This window comes from Protomyctophum parallelum (assembly GCF_964188405.1).
Source record: "Protomyctophum parallelum genome assembly, chromosome: 2".
NCBI classification, from domain to species: Eukaryota; Metazoa; Chordata; class Actinopteri; order Myctophiformes; family Myctophidae; genus Protomyctophum; species Protomyctophum parallelum.
The window spans coordinates 13025589-13048852 of record NC_139699.1 but is presented as its reverse complement, the minus strand read 5'-3'; the positions used below and the strand labels follow the sequence as shown (position 1 = coordinate 13048852).

At 40.8% G+C, this 23264-nt stretch overlaps 2 protein-coding genes across 3 annotated transcripts; one reads left to right on the top strand and one right to left on the bottom strand.

Annotated features, from left to right (window-relative positions):
* On the top strand, positions 1 to 6329 carry gnpnat1 (glucosamine-phosphate N-acetyltransferase 1). Of its 2 annotated transcripts, XR_014568756.1 has the most exons (7): positions 1 to 114; positions 2192 to 2371; positions 3400 to 3462; positions 3854 to 3981; positions 4228 to 4289; positions 4881 to 5170; positions 5224 to 5237. XR_014568756.1 is itself a non-coding variant. In XM_083757496.1 (6 exons), exons 2-6 carry the CDS (start codon positions 2218 to 2220, stop codon positions 5026 to 5028), a joined length of 555 nt encoding a protein of 184 aa, XP_083613622.1. In that variant the 5' UTR covers positions 1 to 114; positions 2192 to 2217; the 3' UTR covers positions 5029 to 6329. The 2 variants fall into 2 exon arrangements, 1 of the variants encoding a protein (XP_083613622.1); XM_083757496.1 differs by having other exon boundaries at positions 4881 to 6329.
* A 1817-nt stretch (positions 6330 to 8146) lies between these two features.
* On the bottom strand, positions 8147 to 18584 carry styx (serine/threonine/tyrosine interacting protein). Its single transcript, XM_083760000.1, has 11 exons — positions 18382 to 18584; positions 17920 to 17952; positions 15571 to 15624; positions 15341 to 15438; positions 15131 to 15191; positions 14997 to 15033; positions 14640 to 14679; positions 13612 to 13662; positions 12752 to 12824; positions 10001 to 10094; positions 8147 to 8307 (listed from the first exon to the last, which is right to left on the bottom strand). The coding sequence occupies exons 1-11, from the start codon at positions 18439 to 18441 to the stop codon at positions 8234 to 8236; spliced, it is 675 nt and encodes a 224-aa protein (XP_083616126.1). The 5' UTR covers positions 18442 to 18584; the 3' UTR covers positions 8147 to 8233.
* Positions 18585 to 23264: the final 4680 nt, after the last annotated feature.

Genomic DNA, 23264 nt, shown 5'->3' with positions numbered 1-23264 from the left:
GGCTTTGATGATGATGTAGTTTCAAATTAACAACACATTCATTCAGCCTCACGTTGTTACAACAACGCCATTCAACCCGCAACCTACTTTAGCGTTTAGACGAGTTTTTCACCGGTAAGTAGCACCATTCTTTTTAACTTGACAGCGTTTGACGTTACATTTATGGACCCGAGTAAAGTGTTTTTTTAAGTAATATGGTAGCTTTAGCCCTTTTTAAGCTAGCCGAGTAGGGTGAAATATTAGAAATGTTTGAAAAGCAGATCTACGTGATATTTTCAGACAGACACATACAAGCACTATTATAGATCCCCACAACGTTGTAATCTATCTTGGTACTGCTCTGCACTCATAGTTAACGATTAATAGTCTAATTTATGGTAATAAAGCATTTTATCACACACACATGGTGGACACATTAATTGAAATGTGTGAATAATGTCTGATTATTTACACTAGCTTCTTACTACTGCATTCAGGGGACTTGTTAAGTTGTTGTTAGTCGCAATCATTTATTATATAATTTATAGCGTGATGAATGAATCTAGAGTTGCCTCCATTGACTCCCCACTCATCCAATTTGCGTTTGCGATCTGCTTGTTAAACTCTGACGTTAAACTCACCAACATTGCAGCTGTAGTCCAAGCTTGAATGATCCTCTTTCAATCTGCCGAGCTTGTTTTTCATAAAAATCCCCCGTAGACATGTTACGAGACTTTCTGTCAAGACATTCTGTTTGATTGATTGATTGAAATATTTATTAACAGTTTGTAGAATTTACAGTACATTTTAAGCACAAACTCAATACAAAGACTGTCAACTGTGAGTGGACGACCCAATTAAGCATTACACTTGTTTACAACAGGGTCCACATTGTTCAATTCATCAAAACATTTAAAGACATACAACCATTTAGAGACATACAAATAGACATTTCTATGTAGCTAAGGAACAGAACAGGAATTCATCATATGGGAAGCAAAAAAGGGAAAATATACAAGCACTGGGAAAAATGTGCAAGTGATTCTTTTTCTGGAGTTTGGATACAATTTTGGATACAAGTTATTGTATGCGTGGCTCACCAGGAAGTATAATGTAAAATGAACAAACTCTTGTCTTGATCATCTAATCTAACTTAATAATGAACATTATATATTGATCTGTCACTTTCATAAACGTTGCCGATACAAAGCATTTGACTTTAAATTACAACTTAAAGTGTCCGAAATTGGACTAATAATTACTTAACTAATTAACACTAGCATTATATGTCTGAAGTAAAATCAGACAGAGCCTGTGCTTAAATTCATATCTAGAAAATGTTTCAGATGTCATAAATTTCTGAGATGATGGATGGTGATGGTCATGGAAGCCTTCTGAAAGCTTCATGGGCAAAGATAATCAACTTCAAAATGACCTATCAGACATGCTAGTGGTAGTAGTGGCCTTGGTATGATCAGTGTGGGATAGGCCTGGATCATATTGCATGTCCTGAACAGGAGGTGTGGTCGTCACCAAAATCCTGTTCAAGGTTTTCCAGTTGTGTGTGTGTGTGTGTGTGTGTGTGTGTGTGTGTGTGTGTGTGTGTGTGTGTGTGTTTGTGCGTGCGGGTGTGTTGCAGAGCATACAATATACTGGGGCTAGGCAATTAACCAGGAATATAAATGTAAATATGTAGAAGTTAGCAAGGATGCCTAACATTCAACAAAATAAATATTACAGAAAAAAACAGATGCATGGTCCTGCCATGTACCCTCAGACAAAACAATTAACCACAACAATACAACATAATACACCACCACAATACAGCAATATGAAGTGCACACATACAAATTTCCAAGACCTTTGTTAAAAATCACACCCGTGTGAACCGAGTGGTGCAACTCCCCTCTCTCTCTCTCTCTCTCTCTTTCTCTCTCTCTCTCTCTCTCTCTCATTAGCAGGCAACAGTCTGTCAGCACTGTCTCTCTCTCTGTTTCTGCATGGCACAACAGCGCCCCTACTGGTACTCATACTGGTGCTCACACATACATAGGTGCATGGGTTAACGTCACATACATAGGTGAACGTCACGGACATTGCTGGTTGTAGGAGTGGTTGCACCACTCAAAAATGACAGTTTAAATGACGTGTGTGTGTGTGTGTGTGTGTGTGTGTGTGTGTGTGTGTGTGCGTGCGTGCGTGCATCAATCAGTGTGTTTCTTAAGCTGCGCTAGTGGAATGCTGCTGGACGACACTCCGCTGTTTGAGCCGTCTCTGCTGCAGGATCTGGATTGGAGCAGCAACTCCGTCCCGTTCTCTCCGGCCATCTCTCCTTCGGACCCGGGCCCAGGCCTGGTGCTCAGGCCCCTCTGCACCGCAGACTTCAACAGGGGTTAGACACAACACACACTTTACTGCCCCTCTGCACCGCAGACTTCAACAGGGGTTAGACACAACACACACTTTACTGCCCCTCTGCACCGCAGACTTCAACAGGGGTTAGACACCACGCACACTTTACTGCCCCTCTGCACCGCAGACTTCAACAGGGGTTAGACACCACGCACACTTTACTGCCCCTCTGCACCGCAGACTTCAACAGGGGTTAGACACCACGCACACTTTACTGCCCCTCTGCACCGCAGACTTCAACAGGGGTTAGACACCACGCACACTTTACTGCCCCTCTGCACCGCAGACTTCAACAGGGGTTAGACACCACGCACACTTTACTGCCCCTCTGCACCGCAGACTTCAACAGGGGTTAGACACAACACACACTTTACTGCCCCTCTGCACCGCAGACTTCAACAGGGGTTAGACACCACGCACACTTTACTGCCCCTCTGCACCGCAGACTTCAACAGGGGTTAGACACCACCACCACGCACACTTTACTGCCCCTCTGCACCGCAGACTTCAACAGGGGTTAGACACGACACGCACACGTTACTGCCTGTGGGAACTAGTGTTGTATCAATAGTCAAGTGTTGTATCAATAGTCAAGGGTTGTATCAATAGTCAAGTGTTGTATCAATAGTAATAAAGATTATCGATTTTGGGGGAAAAACAAGTAGTTCGAGAAAATTAGGGAAATGTGTGGCAAATCTGCAAAAGAAATGCTTACCACTAGCTTTCTTCACGAATCTGTTCATAAAGGTGTCTACTATCACATATAAATGTGTAACTCCCTTGGGAAACTTTGTGACAGCGGCTGAAAGTTTAATAACACTAATCTTGTATGGAGGTCCCTGGCACAAAATATTTCCAGGCTCCGTGGCCAAATACATATTAATGACTTGTTCATGTCCATGACTTGACACGAAACATTTTGATAATCAGAGAGCTACTGTACCATACCAAGATCAGAGAGCTACTGTACCATACCAAGATCCAACCCAAGCTCATTCTTTCTTCCAGGATTCGTTAAGGTCTTATCCCAGCTCACACGGGCAGGTGATATCACACCAGAGCAGTTCATTAGTAAGTATATTTTAATCTGAATTTTCATTCAGCATCATGATCATTACAGTTGACATAAACACTTTATGGAATGTTAAAGATGGAGTGCCGTGATGTTTGTATTTCTTCCAGTTTTTCATGTGATTATGAGGCGACGGTACTTCATTAGACCCCTTGGTGTGGTTATTACCTGTACAGTATGTGCAATGATGTCTTCCAAGTTCCTACTGCCTAATGTCACCTACTGGTACTCATTATACTGGTGCTCATTAACGTCACATAGGTGAACACATAGACACAGACATTGCTGTTCTTTGGAGTGGCTGCACCACTCAAAAACAGTGGAATATTAGAGATAATAAAGCTGAGAACAGAACAGACCTGACGAAGCTCCTGTGTGCTGTTTTCACAGATAAATTTGAGCACATGAAGAAGACTGGTGACTACTACGTCATCGTAGTAGAAGACTCCAACGTGGGACAGATTGTCGCCACGGCCACCCTGATCACAGAACACAAATTCATCCATTCTTGTGCTAAGGTACAGTACATTCTAACCTGACATCACATCTTTACCAAGGCTGTACATGTAAAACATTTTTATAATAGTTAAAATGGCCAGTCTACAAACTCACAACGTGTCAATGTAGATTGGCTATTGAACTATTCAAAAATGTTTTTCAAAATAGTAAAAGAAAGGCAAAGAAGTTTAGGGATAAGGGGTTTAGCGGTGACGAAAATGGAGCCCAACGTGTCTTCACTGTCCTGTCTCGTGTTTGGTTTGCAGAGAGGCCGGGTGGAGGAGGTGGTGGTCAGTGATGTCTGCAGAGGGAAGCAGCTGGGCAAACTGTGAGTTGAGTTGAGACCAAACATTTATTCAGAAAAGGAAATACTTCTTTTTGTGGACTGCTTGAAAGTTTGTTAAAAAAAAATCTAAATAGTGAAAATAGCAAATCTACAAGCTGCACTATTTTCATTATTGTGTACATTAATTCTCATGTGGTACATCAATTGGTTGATATACAAAAAAGATATCTTGATTATGCACGTGAACAGTGAACACACAAGTGACATTATAGCATATTGTCACTGGCTCCATTCCTATTTGAATCCCTTCCTGCCATTGTTACATCACAGGTTTACAGGTGTAAAAAAAAGTGGGTGAAACATTTTTTCATAAAAGCTTCCATCATTTGTAGTTTTCAGGAAAGGGAATAACAATAGAGATAGAAACAGGGGGAATGCCAGATAAGATTCTGATATGAGCAGAGTGAGATAGGCCTACGCCTACATACTTTACAAGCAGGTGGTTGGATAAACCAGATATTCCTGAGTAGAGTAAGATAGCTCTACATTCCTACTTATATTTTCTGTTCTATGTTCTCTCCTGTAGGTTGGTGTCATCCCTCACTCTCCTCTGTTCTATGTTCTCTCCTGTAGGTTGGTGTCAACCCTCACTCTCCTCAGCCAGAAGTTGGATTGTTACAAAATCACACTGGAATGTGCCCCCAACAACGTGGCTTTCTACCAGAAATTCGGCTACAACGCCTCAGACGAGACGTACATGCAGTGTCGCTTCTACGACTGAGGTCAAACATGGATTCGGAAAGCCCTATTTTGGGCTGTGATGCCAATATCATTGACCCCTTTGAGATGAGGACTGGCATTTAATGAGTGTCTTTGAGTGTAGGAATGCCGCTCTAGTACACTTTTTGCCCCTAGATTTAAGAGTGAATGAAACTGATGGGTTCCCAACTGCTCGTCGCATGCGTCAGCCCTTAAGGGCTTGAGAGACTTAATAAATCTGTTGTTTGAGTCGAATGAATACTGCTCTCCACCCCTTCGGTAACCACGGCTACCTCACCAGGTTGTAGATCCGATCCCACCCTATGAACAAATGAATGTCAGTAACAGTTCTTAACCACATTAACGCTAGCGTCCCTATTCTGGGTATGTCATGACAGGCCAACATTTGGCAAAGATAAACGGGTTGTAAGCCTGTTGTAAGCGTGTAGATTCTTTACAAAGAAATTTGGTGTAGAGGGGGGAAAAAGGAGGGGGCCTAATGTAGAACCCTGGTACCCAGGGGGGCGGGGCTATAAATATGTGGACTTGTATAATGTATGACTTATAGGAAAAACTTTGGGCAAGGTCTTACTTTGGGCAAGGTCTTATACATGTAAGCAGTTATGGTATTTATTTTAAGTTATAGTTTCAAGGAAGTATAAATCTAGTGAAAAGAATATCTTCCATTGCGAGTTTTATTTTGCTGGATACCTTATGTACAAAAAACTGTTACTTTTCAGGAAGTGTGTAAAAACGACGTGTGCTCTGATGGATCTAATATAGTTAGTCAGATGCTCTCGTTAGGTACTGTTTATTATTCTATAGAGACTAGAGTTTTGGGCTGCTACGTGACAAATGTGCCAATCGGGGCCGCCCAATAGAATGTGGATAACAAGATGTTGGCCCGTTTGGGCCACCCTCAGCCCTCCTTCTGGTGTTTTCATTCCCACTAACGATGTATACATGTTCTGAATGCCCCTGTCAAGATTCAGTAGCGCAGCTCGGACTCTGTTCATGAGATTACAAATGTGCAAATCGGCAGTTTCTGTTGTGTCTGACATCACTGCATGTTACGTTGCTTTGTGACAACAACCGTCCACCAGTCTCCATATATGGGACTGTTATGTTTGTGACAAACACCGTCCGCCAGTCTCCACATGGCATGTCCCGGTGACAGATTTTCAGGCCGATTTGCTGCGTGACAATCTCCAAATATGGGCATGTTCTGTAGGTTTGTGACGTCCACTGTCCGCCGACCCACAAGGCAATTTGAATGATAAACTCTGATCGGGTGGGGTTTGAATTCAGGCTGTATCTTGGGAGGTGTTAGGGCCGATTCATACTCCTATTTTAGAGACGAATAAAAGTCGGGTTGGCGCTGTAGAGCCTACAATTTGACGTCATTTGAGGTTCGGGGGGGGGGGGGGGGGCGGGGCGGGTACCGTCCTAAAGTCGGCTCTTCAGTGCTACTGAAAATCTCTGACGAGCCGAAATCATTTCGGCACTACAGCGAAACAGCTGTAAAATAGGAGTATGAATCGGCCCTAACTTCCTAAGTGCGCTATATCCGAACGCAACCGTAGTTTGTCAAATTATCGATTCCACAAATATCTGCTTTCCAAATAATCAAATCATGTTGGCAATAATAGCTGCTGGATCAGGTAGTCAGCCACCTAAAAGGTCCTCATGAAGGCAACAGCAGACTGGAAAACATGCTATCAAGTCCATAGTCCATTAAAGAACCTGCATTTATTCTGAACATAAAATATTTTATAAAACTGTCAATTATGAACATTTTATATTTGGTGAATATCAGGAATTGCAATTGATTGCAATAATCATCGGGAGCAAATGTGTTTTATAATATTATTGCTTAGTTTGATGCATTCTTTTTTTTTCTGGGAACGGGGACATATTTAAGTAATTTATGTATATCTATAAATAAAATATATCTATATGGAATTGGGCTGTTTGGTTCAGTAGTTGTCATAATATATATTACAACAATAAAAGTTTAAGGATCTAATGTTCTGCCTGCCATAGCTAGGATGTTAATGGTAGGGTCACAAGAAACCCCTATAAAAAGATTGCCCAATACTAACAGCCGGTCAGCAAGTGGATTCATTAATGTATCTATATAGACAATATTTTAGGCCAATTAAAAAAAGATTATATACCACATTTCCCCACTTTAAACAAAAGAAGCCCGTTGGCTGCCAGACTACATTGACATGTGTTTGAATTCAATTAGTCCATGACAAAGATCCTGTCATTAGGTAACCAGCAATGCATACACTTATTACACTATAGTACCCCCTTTTTGAAACTAGCTCCTTGCCACTCTCCTGACACACTTCCACTTGGTTTGAGCTGCATAGATATATAAATAGAGATGGCACTGGATGGGAGGGGAATACTGGCGCGGTCTCTATTATTTATATATCTATACTCAAACCAAGTGTGTAGGGCGAGTGGCGAGGAGCTAGTTTCAAAAATGACCGTAGGGTATGCATTGCTGGTTGCCTAATGCCAGGATGACACTTGAGTTGACCCCTCCCCCTCTGAAATACATGTTCTCATCTTTTCTTTTAACATGTTTACATGTCTTGTTGCCGCCCACACATCAAGAAAAACACATTTTATGGTAACGTGCCCAAAGTTGTTGTACTGTAGGACTATGTCAAACAACATTCACACAGATTCAAGTCAGATCTTTTTTTTATTAAGCAGTGAAATCGTTATTTTTCATTCCTTACTATTCCACAGTAAGCCTCATTATTAGTTCGAATTCATAATTTCCAAGCCAAGGCTTAAGCTATTCCTCTGTCATAGTCACTGGGTTCACTTTCCCTTTTCCATACTGCCCCCATCTGGTTGACCACAGTATTAATTCAAGTATTGAAAGTGCATAATTGCAATACTGTCCCGCTGCAAATGCAAAATGCTTTAAATACTATAAAACTGCAAAAAATCTCCCATCAGTGCATACAGCGCCCGAAAAAAAGAAGAAAAAAAAAAAAGAATAAGAATTACACAAAAATGTCAGTTATCAAATCATCCCGTTCCCCATCGCCTCCGCATGTCTCAGACAGCAGGAGCGCTCTCCCCCTCCCTCCCTCCCACCCACCCCCAATCCCCTTAGAAAAAGTTCAAATATTTACATTTTTAATCCCAATAAAAATGTAAAAAATAAGAGTGCACTGCGCCACGTCTCTTAACAGCAAATCTCATCCATTCTGGGTCGCTGTGACCTGCATGCCCCCGAAGTCCTCGTCTTCCTCCAGGCTGCGCTTACGGCTTCCTGACGGACACACATGGATGGTTTCAGTCTTTCATTTAGAAACACCAGCTCAGGGTTAACCATTAATGTTATTGCATTCAGTTTGGTGGTGTGACTCTGCTCCTGTGATACTACAGATTAGATTACCTGTTGCAAGCATGATACAGAATCTGAGATCACAAACCCCGGGAGCAGAGCATTAAGGGCAGTCCATACTGTCTCCGACGACCGAACTTTTCATCCGAAAGATCAGACTTACATTTTTTCTCCGAAGTAGAGTTCAAAGAGTCACAACATCTGGGAGTGCAGCTTTCAGAACAAAAATTCAGAGGAATCCGTTTCAGAAGTTGCGAGTGACGTCATGTTGTAGTTTGTAGCTTCCCGACTAAAAGTTTGATGGTCGGAGACAATATGGACTGCTTTAGATAGTAATTACATGAACATGACATTGAACCTTCAATTGCATGAGTTAAGATACCACATCAGTATATACATTTGAGCCGGTAACAAGTTGTGCACGCACACTTCGGCAAACAGTTCAGTTCGGCAAGGTTCAGACCTTGACACATGCCGAGCATGCAGAAGCACTGCCTACGCCCATGCTCCGCGGCCGTGGACATGATGTCACCGACGCGGCGACGCTACCCTGCGTTTTCAACCCAGCTCCGTGGTTTCCCTGTCCGTGATCCACTGGCCCGAGAATATACATGGACAGCGGACACACAACATTCACGGAGATACAAACACACAACCTGCCCATCACGGAAAACACACGGTCAGTGGCCACAGACGCACACACACACACACACACACACACACACTCGGATTGCACTGCGACGAACACACGCGGCACGGTGAAAAAACACCACGGACGATGTGGCATTAAGACGCGAGCGTGCCGCAAGGCTCACAAGATTCTAGTACAGTATAGTTAGTACAATCCACAGAATCATCCTATTAACATCATTCGTCGCTGTCTGGCAGAAACTAGCTAACTCCATTATTCAGTTATATATATATAATATAATTATATATAAATCTCTTCATAAATCAAAGCTATTTAACACCCTTTACATCAGTTTTGGTTAAAAACATATTGAGGGAAACAATAGAAGCACATCCACTAACTGAACGCCAGCTGCTGGGCTGAAGTAAATAATATAAAATAAAGTAAGGTCTGCACACTGGACTGAGCTACAAAAGCTTACGGTTTTATTTTCTCACCACAGGGACGTTTCATCAGACTGTCTGATGAAGAGCCGTGAGGCTATTTTACTTACAAAAAATAGCAGACCTACAAGCTCGTAGCCACTCGGTGGCACGCTATGAGCTTGTAGATCTGCTATTTTTCAATAGCTAAATTATAACATTGTTTAAAACACACTTTTTTTTTTACTGCAATCAAACACTTTCTGTACACACATAGGGCCGATTCATACTCCTATTTTACCGCTGTAGTGCCGAAATGATTTCGGCTCGTCAGAAATTTCCAGTAGCACCGAAGAGCCGACTTTAAATGACGTCACATTGTAGGCTCTACAGAGCCGAACCCACTTTTATTCGGCTCTAAAACAGGAGTATGAATCGGCCCTTATACTCTCATCTTTACCGTAGAAATACAAGTATGGCAGAAAGGTGAAGGCAGCTAAAGAACAATGCTTTCTGTGGACACGGTCCACAGAAAGTGTGGGTGCGAGACTGAGCATGTACTAACCTGGTAGTCCAGCCTGCATGGAGAAGGACCTGCCCAGCTGCATTGGCGACATCATTTTGATGGTCAGCTTGGCAAGGTAGATCGCTTCATACTCCTGGGAAATTAACCACATCAGTATCACAACTAAAAGAAAACCAGCCACTAGGATAAGACGTAGGATGTAGATGTTAAATTTTTTTGCTTTTTATTTCAGGGGTGACCCGACCGACTCAGTGTCATGTCTACTTTGAAGTAATCTCTCAAGAACGGATTCTGTGCTGCGCTACCGAATCTGCCATTCAGAATGTGTGTACACTGTTGATAGGGGGAATGAAAACACAGGCACACCACAGGAAGTGGAGGGCTGTGGCCGGGCCAAATCGGACAACATCCTGTTATACACATTCTAATGGGGCCGGGGTGCGCATGCTTTTCCGACACACCAAAAGGTCCGAAGTGCGGGGACATGCGATGCGAAAATGCGATGGTCCGACATGCGCTGCTCCCGTGCTTGCGGTTATGGTTAGGTTAGGGATTGAGGTTTCGGATCAATAGTATGTCGGAACTAAAGCCTGTACCCATGGGGCCACACCCCCAGAGGCTAATTCAAAGGAAACAAACAGCAGAGGGTGCAGTTTCTTTTTTTTTTGCCGATGGGTTCCCAGATTGATTTTTAAGTGCCCAGGTAATAACCTTTTTATTCTCATTATTGTCCTCGGTTAGCCCTGGAGCTCAAAACCTGACTGAAGTGTGTTGAACTTGAAGGTGGACCTTGGGACTTTAAAATACTGTATGTGATCTTATCCATTTATTCATGTATATCCAAAGTGCAATTGGTCTAAAAAGTTTTAGGGCTGCTATTTTCACTAATAATGTATGACAAACTGTTGTGTTGATATACTGTAGCTGTTAATGTAAGTGGTTAATAAATTCCTTGATTTATAACAAATGTAAGAAGAAAGAAAAAACTAAAGGAAACCCTTCTTGATTATTCAATCCATCAAAAAGTTATAATAGAATAATCTCTATCAAAGTTATATAATAGAATAATCTCTATCAATAGTTGCAGCCCCGAAGTAGACTAGGGGTTTTCAAAGTGTGAAGCCCTCCCCCTAGTGGGAAGCCAGAGCATTGCACTCACAGAGAGACTGAAATGAACACATCAACATTAAGCTATGCTTAATGCTGTGCTGCATTAGTTTGCCGAAATCCAGCAAAATAAAGGAGAAACACTTATACGTAATGCATTGTATGCGACATGCATTAACTTAAAGGACAACTTTAGTTTTTTTCAACCAAGGTTCATGTTTTAGGGTGTCATTAGAGAAAGTAAAAGATGTGTTAATTATTTTTCATTTGCTGCTTTCTTTTGTTTTAGGGATTTTAGCTGTTTTTGATAGGGGGGGGGGGGGGGGGGGGGCGGGGGCATTCGAACATGGGGCTAAATATGTATTGTTTTACAAAATGTTTGTTTTGTGGCCAGCTGTTATTTCTTGGGGTCTAGTAGGACTATAGTAAATAATAAAAAATTAAATCGCCATATTATTTAGTAAATAAATAAGTATTTTCGAATGCCCCCACCAGGGGGGCAGTCAGACAGATATTTTGTGAAGCCACTAAGGAAATCGGGACATCCTGAAAGTTCATATAATGGCCTGTTGTGGCGCCGTCATTGGGCCCAAAAAAACCCATATCCCCATAGAGGTCCATGTATTTGGGCCCAACTTCACCTAGACTGTATTACCTTAATAAACATGGTCATGAATACTTTCTGCTTCCAAAATAATTGCTAAAATCGCTAAAACAAAAGAAATCAGGTCAGAATGGGTTAAAATAACTGTCATCATTTCTTCATTTAGAGGAAATATAATTCAGTCAGGGCCTCCTTGAATGGTTTCCACAGAACCTGGGACCCTTTCCTCTCATATATTAACTTTCTCCCTGAGATTGTTTGACTTCTTTTTTTATATATACATTTTGTTTTTCTCTACCTTTTTTTAATTTTGTATTCTTTTATTTGTATATTTTTCTTACTTTATCTTTAATTTCCAATATTATTACTACTGTTACACACACTCAATGTTGCTTCTCTCTATAATTCTCCCCTCAGGGGGGGTGGGAGGGTAAATCTGTGTTGTCCTTAGTTTACGTTTTGTACTGTTCCTTTTGTGTCTTTGTGTCCTGCATTTTCATGGGAAAAAATAATAAATAAATAGATAAAATAAATGTCTGCACACAATAGGTTGCTCTCTGGTCTTTTCTTTATTATTTTAACCAAACAAACAATGTTTTGCCCGTTCAGGGAAGTTTAACTATTTTTTGGGGTCCAGCACCGTGTGCTGCCGTGAGAAACTGAGAACGTGCATATCGTACTGCTTTTTCCATATCGTCGCTTTCAGGGGGAAACCACCTCCAACTCAATTTCTGAGGTTTTGATTTATTTTTAAATTATAAATCAATGCTATTGATTATTGAACACCCTTTACGCCTGTGTGTTGGTTAGAAAAAAATACAGCACAAAACCTCTTTACTCCATTGGACTCTCAACTGTCTGCTAAAGCAATTAACTCCACCACCAAGTAATTGACAATGTATAAAGTCACAATATCAACTTTGTTGGGGCAGTAAAGCATTGTTTTAAAAATATGTTTTCTTCATTTCCTGAAAAAAAAGTTATATATAAAAGAAACTTTATATAAAAAAATAAAAAAAATCCTGAAAAATGAACATTTGGAGTTAGGTGGTTTCTCCCCGACAGCAGAGGAATCTGACCTGTAACTGATGCACGAAGCCCACATTGGGGTTGATGCAGAATCTCCTCTCTTGGACGTGGCTGAAAGCATCCCTGTTGAATAAAGATAAAGGGTTAGCTACAGAGCACCTGGTACACTGTGCCTGTCCAACTGGTACACTGTGCCTGTCCAACTGGTACACTGTGCCTGTCCAACTAGCTACAGCGCAAGTGTGCAAGAGCGGTCTTGCACACCACGCCTAAGGATGTTGATCACATGTTACGGTGAGTCTGTGAATATATCCCTCCACTGCATATTGCAATCCCTTTGCCTCCATAGATATATCAAGTTGGTCTTACTCCAAAAACAAGCACTCTAAACTGTTGGAAGCATACAACACGTATTGATTGGTTAGACACTCAAAGCGGTCGTGATTTATATCGTTTCATTTCAGCCAACTGCCAGCAACGTACCGTTCCTGGACGGATTTGAAGAAAGATTGTCTGATTAGTTAGGAGTTTGAACATCTATAATGTAACAGACAGCAATGAATTAATGGAGCGACAGCACACACTTGGTTCACTGTCTCTTGGCAGAAATGTCAAAGCATGTCATAGGTTGATGTAAACAAATGGCGGAGATCTGTGGTAAAAATAAAACACACCATTTGATTCCAGCAGTGTATACAGCGGGCAGGACTAAAGTTCAGTACTCACTTTTTATTTGGTGAATGTGTTAAGTCATAATCCTGAAAACCCTGTGCTCCAATCACTATGATTTTCAATTTGTGGCATGTATGCCAAATAAATAGCACAGGATAATAACACTAGATTACGTTTATCCTGATAGAATGATCAGTTAATCAAAGTCAATTAAATTAAGTTTAGATTTGTAACTCACCTGTACTTCATCCCAAATGTCTCCATAAGGTATGCAATCACTAAGGCAGCACTGAAAGGAATAAAGTATGAAGTTTATATGAACCTGTAAACTGTATTACTGTGTGTGTAAATAGAATATCTTGATAATGCAATACCGTAAACTGTATACTCCCATTTCATTTTATATGGTTATATTCATGTAGAAAACAGAAGAAGAAATTATTATTATAATTATTATTATAACTAAAGCTAGCAAAATAAACTAGAATAAAAAAACAGTACAGTAGTGCATCCAGTGGATGCAGAGGTTGTTGTTTTATTGCGTCCCTTAACTATAAACTGCGTTTTGGGATGCAAAATGCACCCTATTTTAATCTCTGATGCAATAACACAGACTGGCAGCACTGAAATAAGAAATTACGTTTATACAGTATATTAACATGTAACCTGTTACTGTAACTATAAATAAGACGGCCTCATCATCATGGCTATTTAGCCTGCTGGGCCCTTTACGAAAAAAGAGTGTGTATACTGTATATTTAGCCCACATAATTAACATCTGTGTAAACAGTATGTGAAAATTAAATTAATTGTTCACATTTTGGCTGATGTCAATATGTAATATAATATATTCTTCTTATGAAGTGAGAGTGTGGGGACTAAAGGTTTTTATTTCTGTTTATACCAAGCCTGAGAAACATCACTATTTTTATATAGTGATGTGATGTTCCAGAGATCCAGCACCCATCTGATTTGGCTTTGAGATGTGCATTGTGCACATCCGTTTTGATCATTTTATTTGCCTTTAAAATGTTCTAATGTAATAATGTGATCAGTAAAATCACTTTTTATGTAAGACTGGAACTAAACAACATAATATTAATATTGAATTATGAGTGATCTCAAAGTACCACCCAGATAGTATACATACACAGTACCACCCAGTATATATAGTACACATACACAGTACCACCCAGTATATAGTACACATACACAGTAACACCCAATATATAGTACACATACACAGCCTAACACTAGAACCCTTACCTTCTTGATATCCCTGCATTACCATGAATAAGTACCTTTCCTTGGGGAACAAAAGAAAAGTATGTTCAGAGCAATGCTAAAAACAGAATGTGTGATTGATAATGTACACCAGGGGTTCTCAGACATATTTACATACAGTATACCAGGAAATGTTTCAGTGACCCCACACTTGATTTATTTAGAATAAAATAATAATTCATAATTTGAAATAAAACATATTCAAGTAAGCACACACTGGTGGCCTTGAATAGGAATATTTATTAGAAAATAAATGGATAACATTGTAGTTTAAAAGCTACAGAACAGTGTTTCTGCAAACGCAAGCAAATTAAAACTGATGCATATTATTTTATTTACCTTCAGTTGCTAAGCAGTTATCAATAAATTCTTTAGTCTGTTGAGGAGGGAGAAATGACAATTCAATTGAACAAATACCTTATTAACATGCAAGCCCAAGTAGCCATTAGCCAACAGTCTACGTTCTTACTTACCATAGGGAAAAATCGTATTATATTTTCCACTGGATTGTCAGCAATATCTAACACAAGGTATCTGCAAGCATACAACAACATTTAGTGTTTGCATTTTGATCAATCCAACCAAGCTTTGTGTGCAGCTTCACTTCATCAATGATGACAAAAAATGTTAAAGTGTAGTCTAGTCAGGTCTAGTCAACTGACAGATCTCAGTTGATTGCTTACCTAAATGTATGCGGGAAATTAGGCTTGATAAAATTGGCTTCAATATCTTGGCGGACACAAACAACATGAGTTATGCCCTGTCTTTCAAGGATTGGCAGCTAGACAAAGAGAAAAGCGTGTATGTGATATGAGTTATACAAAGACATAACAGACAAAATGAAGTCTCACAAAACAGGTGCTCTTCATACCCATCCCTACATGTCTACGTTTTGAAATAGTTTTCAAATTACCTTGCTCTTCATTGCAGCAGAGTAGGGGCCTAAAAATAGTCCGGGCAAAATCTCCTGCAAAGAAATTGTGCAAAAAAGGGTAAGAAGCGTGTATTGTGGAAACTTGCACCGTTTCTGAACCGCGGTGGGAGGGGGCCAGGGTTTGACCTCATCTCGGTGCTACAGAATGAGCGTAGGGAGAGGGCACATATGGGGCTACTTCTTCTAGGGATGGGAATGATCAATTAATTCATTAATAATTGATATGTTTTGATAACCTTATCAATCGATTAACCGGTTAGTTGATAAGCTGCGTTCTTGTAAGAAATCTGATAATATAATCTTAATTTCGCTCAATGTCTAACATAAAAATCGACATTTTGCTGATATACAGAAATAATACAAAAGGCATATTATATTCTTTAATCAAATATTTATTTGAACATTGACGATACAGGGCCAGGCAATGGCATCTTTGTATGTGCGTTCCTCGGCCACGTGCGCGCGCAGACAGCTTTACATTCACAGAAAACCACCCAATGATAGAGCCACAGACTTTGATTAATTATTAAATGTTATGTTTAATTAATTTAATTGCTAAACAACAAGCAGCCTGACATATGGTCTCTCTCCAACATCATTCCGGTGCCTCCTGACGTGCATCACCGGCATGCCATCGACCCTCATCTGAGGGAGAACCAAAGCGGCTTTGGAGAAGGGAGAACTACCGTGGCCCAGATCTTAGCCATAAGGAGAATCATTGAGGAGGTTAAAAGGAACAACCTGAATGCCGTTTTGTGCTTTATCGACTTCAAAAAGACATTTGACTCGATCCACAGAGGCACGACGACAAAGATCCTTAAAGCCTACGGTGTCCCACCCAACTTACTCCGGGCAATAGAGAGCACGTATGCAGGAACAAGGTCCAGGGTGGCAACAGTGAGGAGTTTGACATCGTGGCTGGGGTACTGCAAAGAGCCCCCTTCCACTTCGTCATAGTCCTGGACTACGCATTAAGGAAGGCCATCAATGGACGAGAGCAGGATCTTGGCCTCACCATAACAACAAAGATGACAGACCTGGACTACGCGGACGACATCAGTTCTCAGATGACTCAGCACTGCTGGTCTCGGACAGGAACAAACTGCAGGTTGAAAAGGCCCTCAGCTCTGAACTCGGTAGAATCTGCACCTGGCTCGCTGATAACAAACTATCTTTACACCTGGGAAAAACTGAATCAATTCTCTTTGGATCTAATAATAATATAATAATAAGTAATCTCAGCTTCCGGGTTAGAGTGGGTGACAATATTATCACACGAAAAGATGAAATTACCTACCTAGGATCGATCCTGGAGGCTAATCTGTCCGGTGCTAAAACGGCCACCAACGTAATCAAAAAAGTCAACCAAAGAACAAGATTCCTTTAGAGGATCTCCTCACGCTGATATGGTTCCCGTTTCGCATTTGAGTAAATGGTGCGCTGTGACTGGCCAGTCGCTGTGATTGACAGCCTACACCTAAACCTAACCCTAACCTTAACCTCAGTAAAACTATACCTAAACCTAACCCTAACCTCAGTAAAACTATACCTAAACCTAACCTCAGTAAAACTATACCTAAACCTAACCTCAGTAAACTATACCTAAACCTAACCTCAGTAAAACTAACGCAGTGGCTGGGGGGCGTTTCCAAGAACCCGAATGCGAAACGAATACCCTACGAGCTCTCCTCACTGGTCAACAAAAACACCTTGAAGACCCTAACAGGAGCCCTCATACAAGGTTTCTTCGACTATGCATGCACCTCTTGGTACCACAGCACCTCAAAATGCCCTTGAAAAAAGGCTCCAGATTTCCCAAAACAAACTTGTTGGGCTCCTACTTGGCCTCACCCCCCGAACCCACCTCACCCGTGCCCACTTTGACAGGCTGGAATGGCTTAGGGTCGAAGACAGAGTACAGCATCTTGCAATGACTCTGGTCCACAAGATTCGATACAACACCAATACTAGCACTGACCAGACCTGCTGGCATATAATAATACAAAATAAACACAGTGAAGCAGAATTCTGCTGGTGTAATGGGGACGGTGCTAGTCAAATAATTATTTTTTCACTCTAGCTTTTAGTTGATTTTTAACTATCTTTGTTACTCATGCTTTTCTTTTTTCTTTATTGCCCTGTAAAGCACTTTGGCCTGCATTACATGTGATGAATGTTGTATTATTACTAAGTTGTCCTTGGCCTGAGAAACGTTAGGGTTATCTATCTATACATCTGTTTATGCATCTATCTATGCATCCCCCGTTTTCTTTCCTTTTTCAGATCGTTGGGAAGAAAATGGACAAAGAAAATCATCATCTACAGTACCTGCATGTCTCGTCTCATTGGGTAAGCCCAGTCCTGAGGAAGCGAGCAAAGCAAACAGTTAGCAGATTGCAGACATTTGAGGCTATATTTGAAACTCATGTATGTGTCACTTGCTTAGCAATAGAATAGAATACAAGCTAACAACGCGTTGTAGGCCTAAGCTTATAATATAGTCTATAGAGTCGATATTTTTAAGGCAAGTGAAGCGACACCCTGAGGCTGACACCGCTGCAGAGACTTGAATACGTGGCTAACGTTAGCAACCAGGCTAGGCTAGTAAACAGCGTTTGCGTGCTGGGACAAGAAATTACATGAGTTTCAACCAACAAATGTGGCGACGTGACGCGTGTCGATAAAGCTCTCATAACACAATAACACGCCATTCGTGTCGAATGATAAAGTAGTGAAACGCTCACACATGACAATCACAACCTAAGCCATGCAAAGTGTTAGCGAACGCACCAGGAGATCCTCCTTGGACGCAGGGAGAGACGGGAAATGAAGCTTGTTCTCCTCTTCCATGTTACGGTGTATATATATATATATATTTATTATTTTAATACACGGTTCTTGTGATTAGTAATCCGCGTCTCCGACAGATGGTTAACTGAAGAATAGTTGTTGCGGTTTGTTTTCAGGTTGCACATGCATGTCCGCCATGCTGTTTTGCCTGACAGATGTGTCACGTGACCAGCCAGGCGACACTTGGAAAGAAAATCACACCCGTGTGAACTAAGTGAGGGGCGCTCTTATCGTCATGCATCATCTTATTCTGGCCAATCACAATTTGCGTCCTCACTTTTGTCTTCAATGTTTGTGTTTTGTTTGTGTTTACACACGTTTGTCTTAGTGCATTTTCCTTTGTTACTTGTCTTATAATTGAAATGACTTGAGTTTTGTATCACTGTATTTATAATTGACCATAAACTATTCATTTTTATTGATTGTAGGCTACTACTGAAGTGACAAGTTTAATGCACAGATTTTATTAGTGAAACTATGAAATTATTTGACAATTGTAACCGTATTAGTGTGGTTGCCCGAATGGGCAACCAGACTCTTGTAACTGTGACACTTTATTATTTCACTGGAGTAGTCTTTATTTTGACGCTTTATACCTCCCACACTGTACGCTGTACGCACTTGAGCCATATGTCAAATTGACCGGAAAAATCGGGAATCGTGTGCTTGTATTTTGTTAAGAGAAATGTTGTATAGTTTAATTGATATGAATTTATTAGTGAATTAAATTTCCCCATTGACATGAATGGGAAAAGGCAAAAATTCACATTCAAGTATTTGTTCCTCGGAGACTGTAATCACTATAGTTACAAAACTTTTAGGGATAATTCCACATTATCCCTAAAATTATTTAACCTTAAAATTTTATCGGTCGGCCTCATGGTGGCGCTATAACAGCCCACTTTACCTTTTGGCTTATAACTCTTGAACCATAGGTCGTAAAATAAAAAATATTTTTTCCCTGGATTCCTTGGGTCATGACGCATCTCCCCATATAGGCCACGCCCATTTCCGCCATGATAGATTTTCCGCCATTTTGAATTTTGTCCAAAACACACTTTTTGCTTTTCCTCCTACAGATTTTGTCCAAATCTCACAGAAATCGGCACACGTGATCTCTGGACCCATCCAATTAAAACTGAACTGCAGAATTTTGAAAGTGCGTATCGTTCGGCCGTAATCGTCTTCCGAAGTTAGTAGGAGGGGCCTATATCACAAAAAATGCCATAAATCACGAACGGAATGTCCAATCCATCCCACATTTCAATCACATGTCAAAGCAATTCCATTTTCATCCATAGGGGGCGCCGCAAATGCGAGAAATGTAACCGTTTGTCGCAAAAACATGAATTTCGGGGGTTAAATCCCCTCCGAATTACTTACGCATGATCTAAGGCGTGACTTGAAATTGTAATTGGCTGGCAATACTAGTGGGAGGGGCATATGTAAGCCACTGCGGCAACCACACTCTGCAATTTTTTTAAATTTGTGATGCCTTTGACAGATGTTTGTAGAAGTCGTTCAGTTATTGTTACATCATTTTGTAATTAACCTCTTAAGTCCTACATAATATATACACTTAGTCGCACAACAATGTTCAATTGTAAAAATGGCTGATCTACAAACTCACAACACAGCATTATGAGGCTGTTTTTGAACATTTGTAAAGGATAATTTCACATGTTTCAAGTGATTAAAGGATGGATGGCTTTGCTGGCATTTAATGTGAATCACCACCAGCCCAGGTGAAATGTATGCATAGTTCTTGTGAGGCTGGAATCTATTTTACAGTATGGCTCTAGATGCGGAACATAGAAATGTTATGTCAGATTTTCACATTCAGAACCGTGTTAATCAGACCAGTGTGTGTCCATGTGGAAACCTCGTATGAATCTGATCTCAGGTCAGAATGGGTTAATCAGACCAGTGTGTGTCCATGTGGAAACCTCGTATGAATCTGATCTCAGGTCAGAATGGGTTAAATACTACTGAAGTTTCACTTGTAAGTTTGGGTAAGAAACTGTTTTTTTTTTTGCAGAGACTTTTTGTCTAATCACGTGGTCTGGTTCTTTATTTTCTTTACTTTATACGATAAAGCGTCCAGTACAGGAGTTATGTACAATTTGTCAATTTGCAGGTATTTAGAACAAAATTATAGACTCAAAATCTATACATGCTGCAAGTGCTCCGTCTTCCAATAAATAAGGTTTATCAAGTAGAAATACATGTTTGGTTATGGTGACATACATTTTGTGCGTTGTACATTTACATGACATTGGCAGTTATAAATAAAATTGATATAAATTAACATGTTTTGAGTACTGAGTTATTTCACCGAGCTGGTCAGTTCAGGTGAAGAAGTTTAAATGGTTTAATGTTTGAAATTATGTTAATTAATTTATTATTAGCCAAATTTGTTTGATATATCAAGTAGTGTCTAATGGGGGTCTAATGGGGGCTCAACAAATGTGGATTTGGGAACAACTGCAGACTGCAGTACAGTATTACGTTATTAACAGATCCCTGATTGATCTAAAACGAATCCACAAATCACCAACAACACAGCAATAAGGCATTAAAACGTTTCCTTTGGAAAGTCAGAAAGTGACGTGCAAAATAAAAAATAAAATCTGCCAATTTATACACACTATGTTACACGTATACCGACGGTAGGATACCGTGTCTTTTAGGGGCGTTTCTGTGGTCAAGATAGGGCTTTTTTTTTGGTACTGTAGCCTACCTGTCAGTTCTGCTGCTGGAGTCGGGTCTTCATGTAGGCTATAGCCTATGTGGTCTTCAATGTATAGCCTATGTGGCGTGAACACTAAATCCAGGCTAAAATCGCGAGATAGTCAGCAAGTCATTAATTACAGAAGTAGGCCTATTTCACACACCTTTGATTCGCTGTAATAAAGGAACTAAAAGGTGATCATGAAGCAGAGGGAAACACAAAAGTCAGTTGGCAGCGCCACAGCCCAGCGACACCCACGTTGTGGCCAGAAATGTCACTCCGTTTGTAAGCTAAAGGATCCCACATAATGTAGGTTTGTAATAATGTTGTTTTTTGATGAATTGAACAATGTGGACTTTTGATGAATTGAACAATGTGGACCCTCTAAAACAAGTGTAATGCTTAATTGGGTCGTCCACTCACAGTTAACAGTCTTTGTATTGAGTTTGTGCTTGAAATGTACTGTAATTCTACAAACTATTAATAAAATATTTAAATCAATCAATCAAACCAGAGCTAGACTACACCATGATATATTATTAGGAGTACAATAACTTTGCATTGTGAATAAAAAGGTATAGCCACAGTGGGGTTGCAGTGTAATGTAATGCTGAAGGTTTAATCACAGGGCTGTCTGCTTTATGTACTATGATTAAACGTGCATTCTGGTATTGTGAATCAATGATTGAGAAAAACATCAGAGGGGTTTGAACCCGTGAAGTTATATAAAGTTTAATTCAAAGTCGGGTGTCTAAACCGCTAGACCACTGAGGACGCTGCCAGGAAGGGGACTCATGTCTGTATTGACTATTTATAAGCCGTGACGTAACCCGCTTCCGGGTCTTACTCAAGAAAGCTCCACGTCCTCGCGGGCGTGGCCTCACGTCATACCCGGAAGAAAGTGCCGCCCCCCCTCAAATCAAGAAAGCTCCACGTCCTCGCGGGCGTGGCCTCACGTCATACCCGGAAAGAAGTGCCGCCCCCCCTCAAATCAAGAAAGCTCCACGTCCTCGCGGGCGTGGCCTCACGTCATACCCGGAAGGAAGTGCCGCCCCCCCTCAAATACGGAAGAGACGCGTGGAGGGGGTTTTGCTCAGTGTTGTTTTGCCACGTCACCATGTCGGTCGTCGTCGTGTCCGCAGCAAGCAGGTACGTTCAATGTTATTTAATACTTAACGTTGTTGTTGTTCAAACATCTGTGATCACTTTGTTAACTTGTTGTGATGTTTATATATTATGTTCGTGCCACTCTGTAAAACCGTGTTCCAGTAGCCCAATGGTTACTCTCGGCGCCTAGTAGACAACAGGGCCCGGGTTCGAGTCCCCATCGAGGACTGAGAGTTAGCTTCATTCTTACCAAACTAGCACAATTGTTTTAGCTTTTCTCGTCGAGGTCCATTATTCATTCAGTATTTGAGCCTAAAAATGGTGGTCCCGTGGCTCAGATACGGAATGAATAAAGGACCTCGACTTGATGCAAACAAACAGTGTTGTGTTTGTTAAGAAGAAAATAAACTCGGTCATCGACTGGGAAGTGAACCCGGGCCCGGATGTTCACATACCATCGGCTTAACCATTCGGCTACTGGATCATGGTTTTATAAAGTAGTAGTAGTAACATATATGAACACAACACAGTAGGAACAAAGCATTCTGGGATGCACGCTAGTTCGTTAGCTAGCTAGCGTGCTGCCGTCGTGAACGTGCACAATGATAGTCAACGGACCAGCGCGTTCATGTGTTTGGGGCCAGGCTGCAATACCTTCATTCGGCCACTATGTCCATTTCGCCTCAGGGTTTCCTCTGGGTGCCTTCTCTATTCATAATATACTCTATGCTCACAATGGTGGTTCGTGGCTGAATAAATAATCGACTAGAGGTGAACAGAGTAGTGTTTAGATGGTTCTGTTATGACTGCATGCTGTAGTGTTTAGATGGTTCTGTTATGACTGAATGTTGTAGTATTTAGATGGTTCTGTTATGACTTCCCCTCTGCATGTTGTAGTGTTTAGATGGTTCTGTTATGACTTCTCCTCTGCATGCTGTAGTGTTTAGATGGTTCTGTTATGACTGCATGTCGTAGTATTACTATT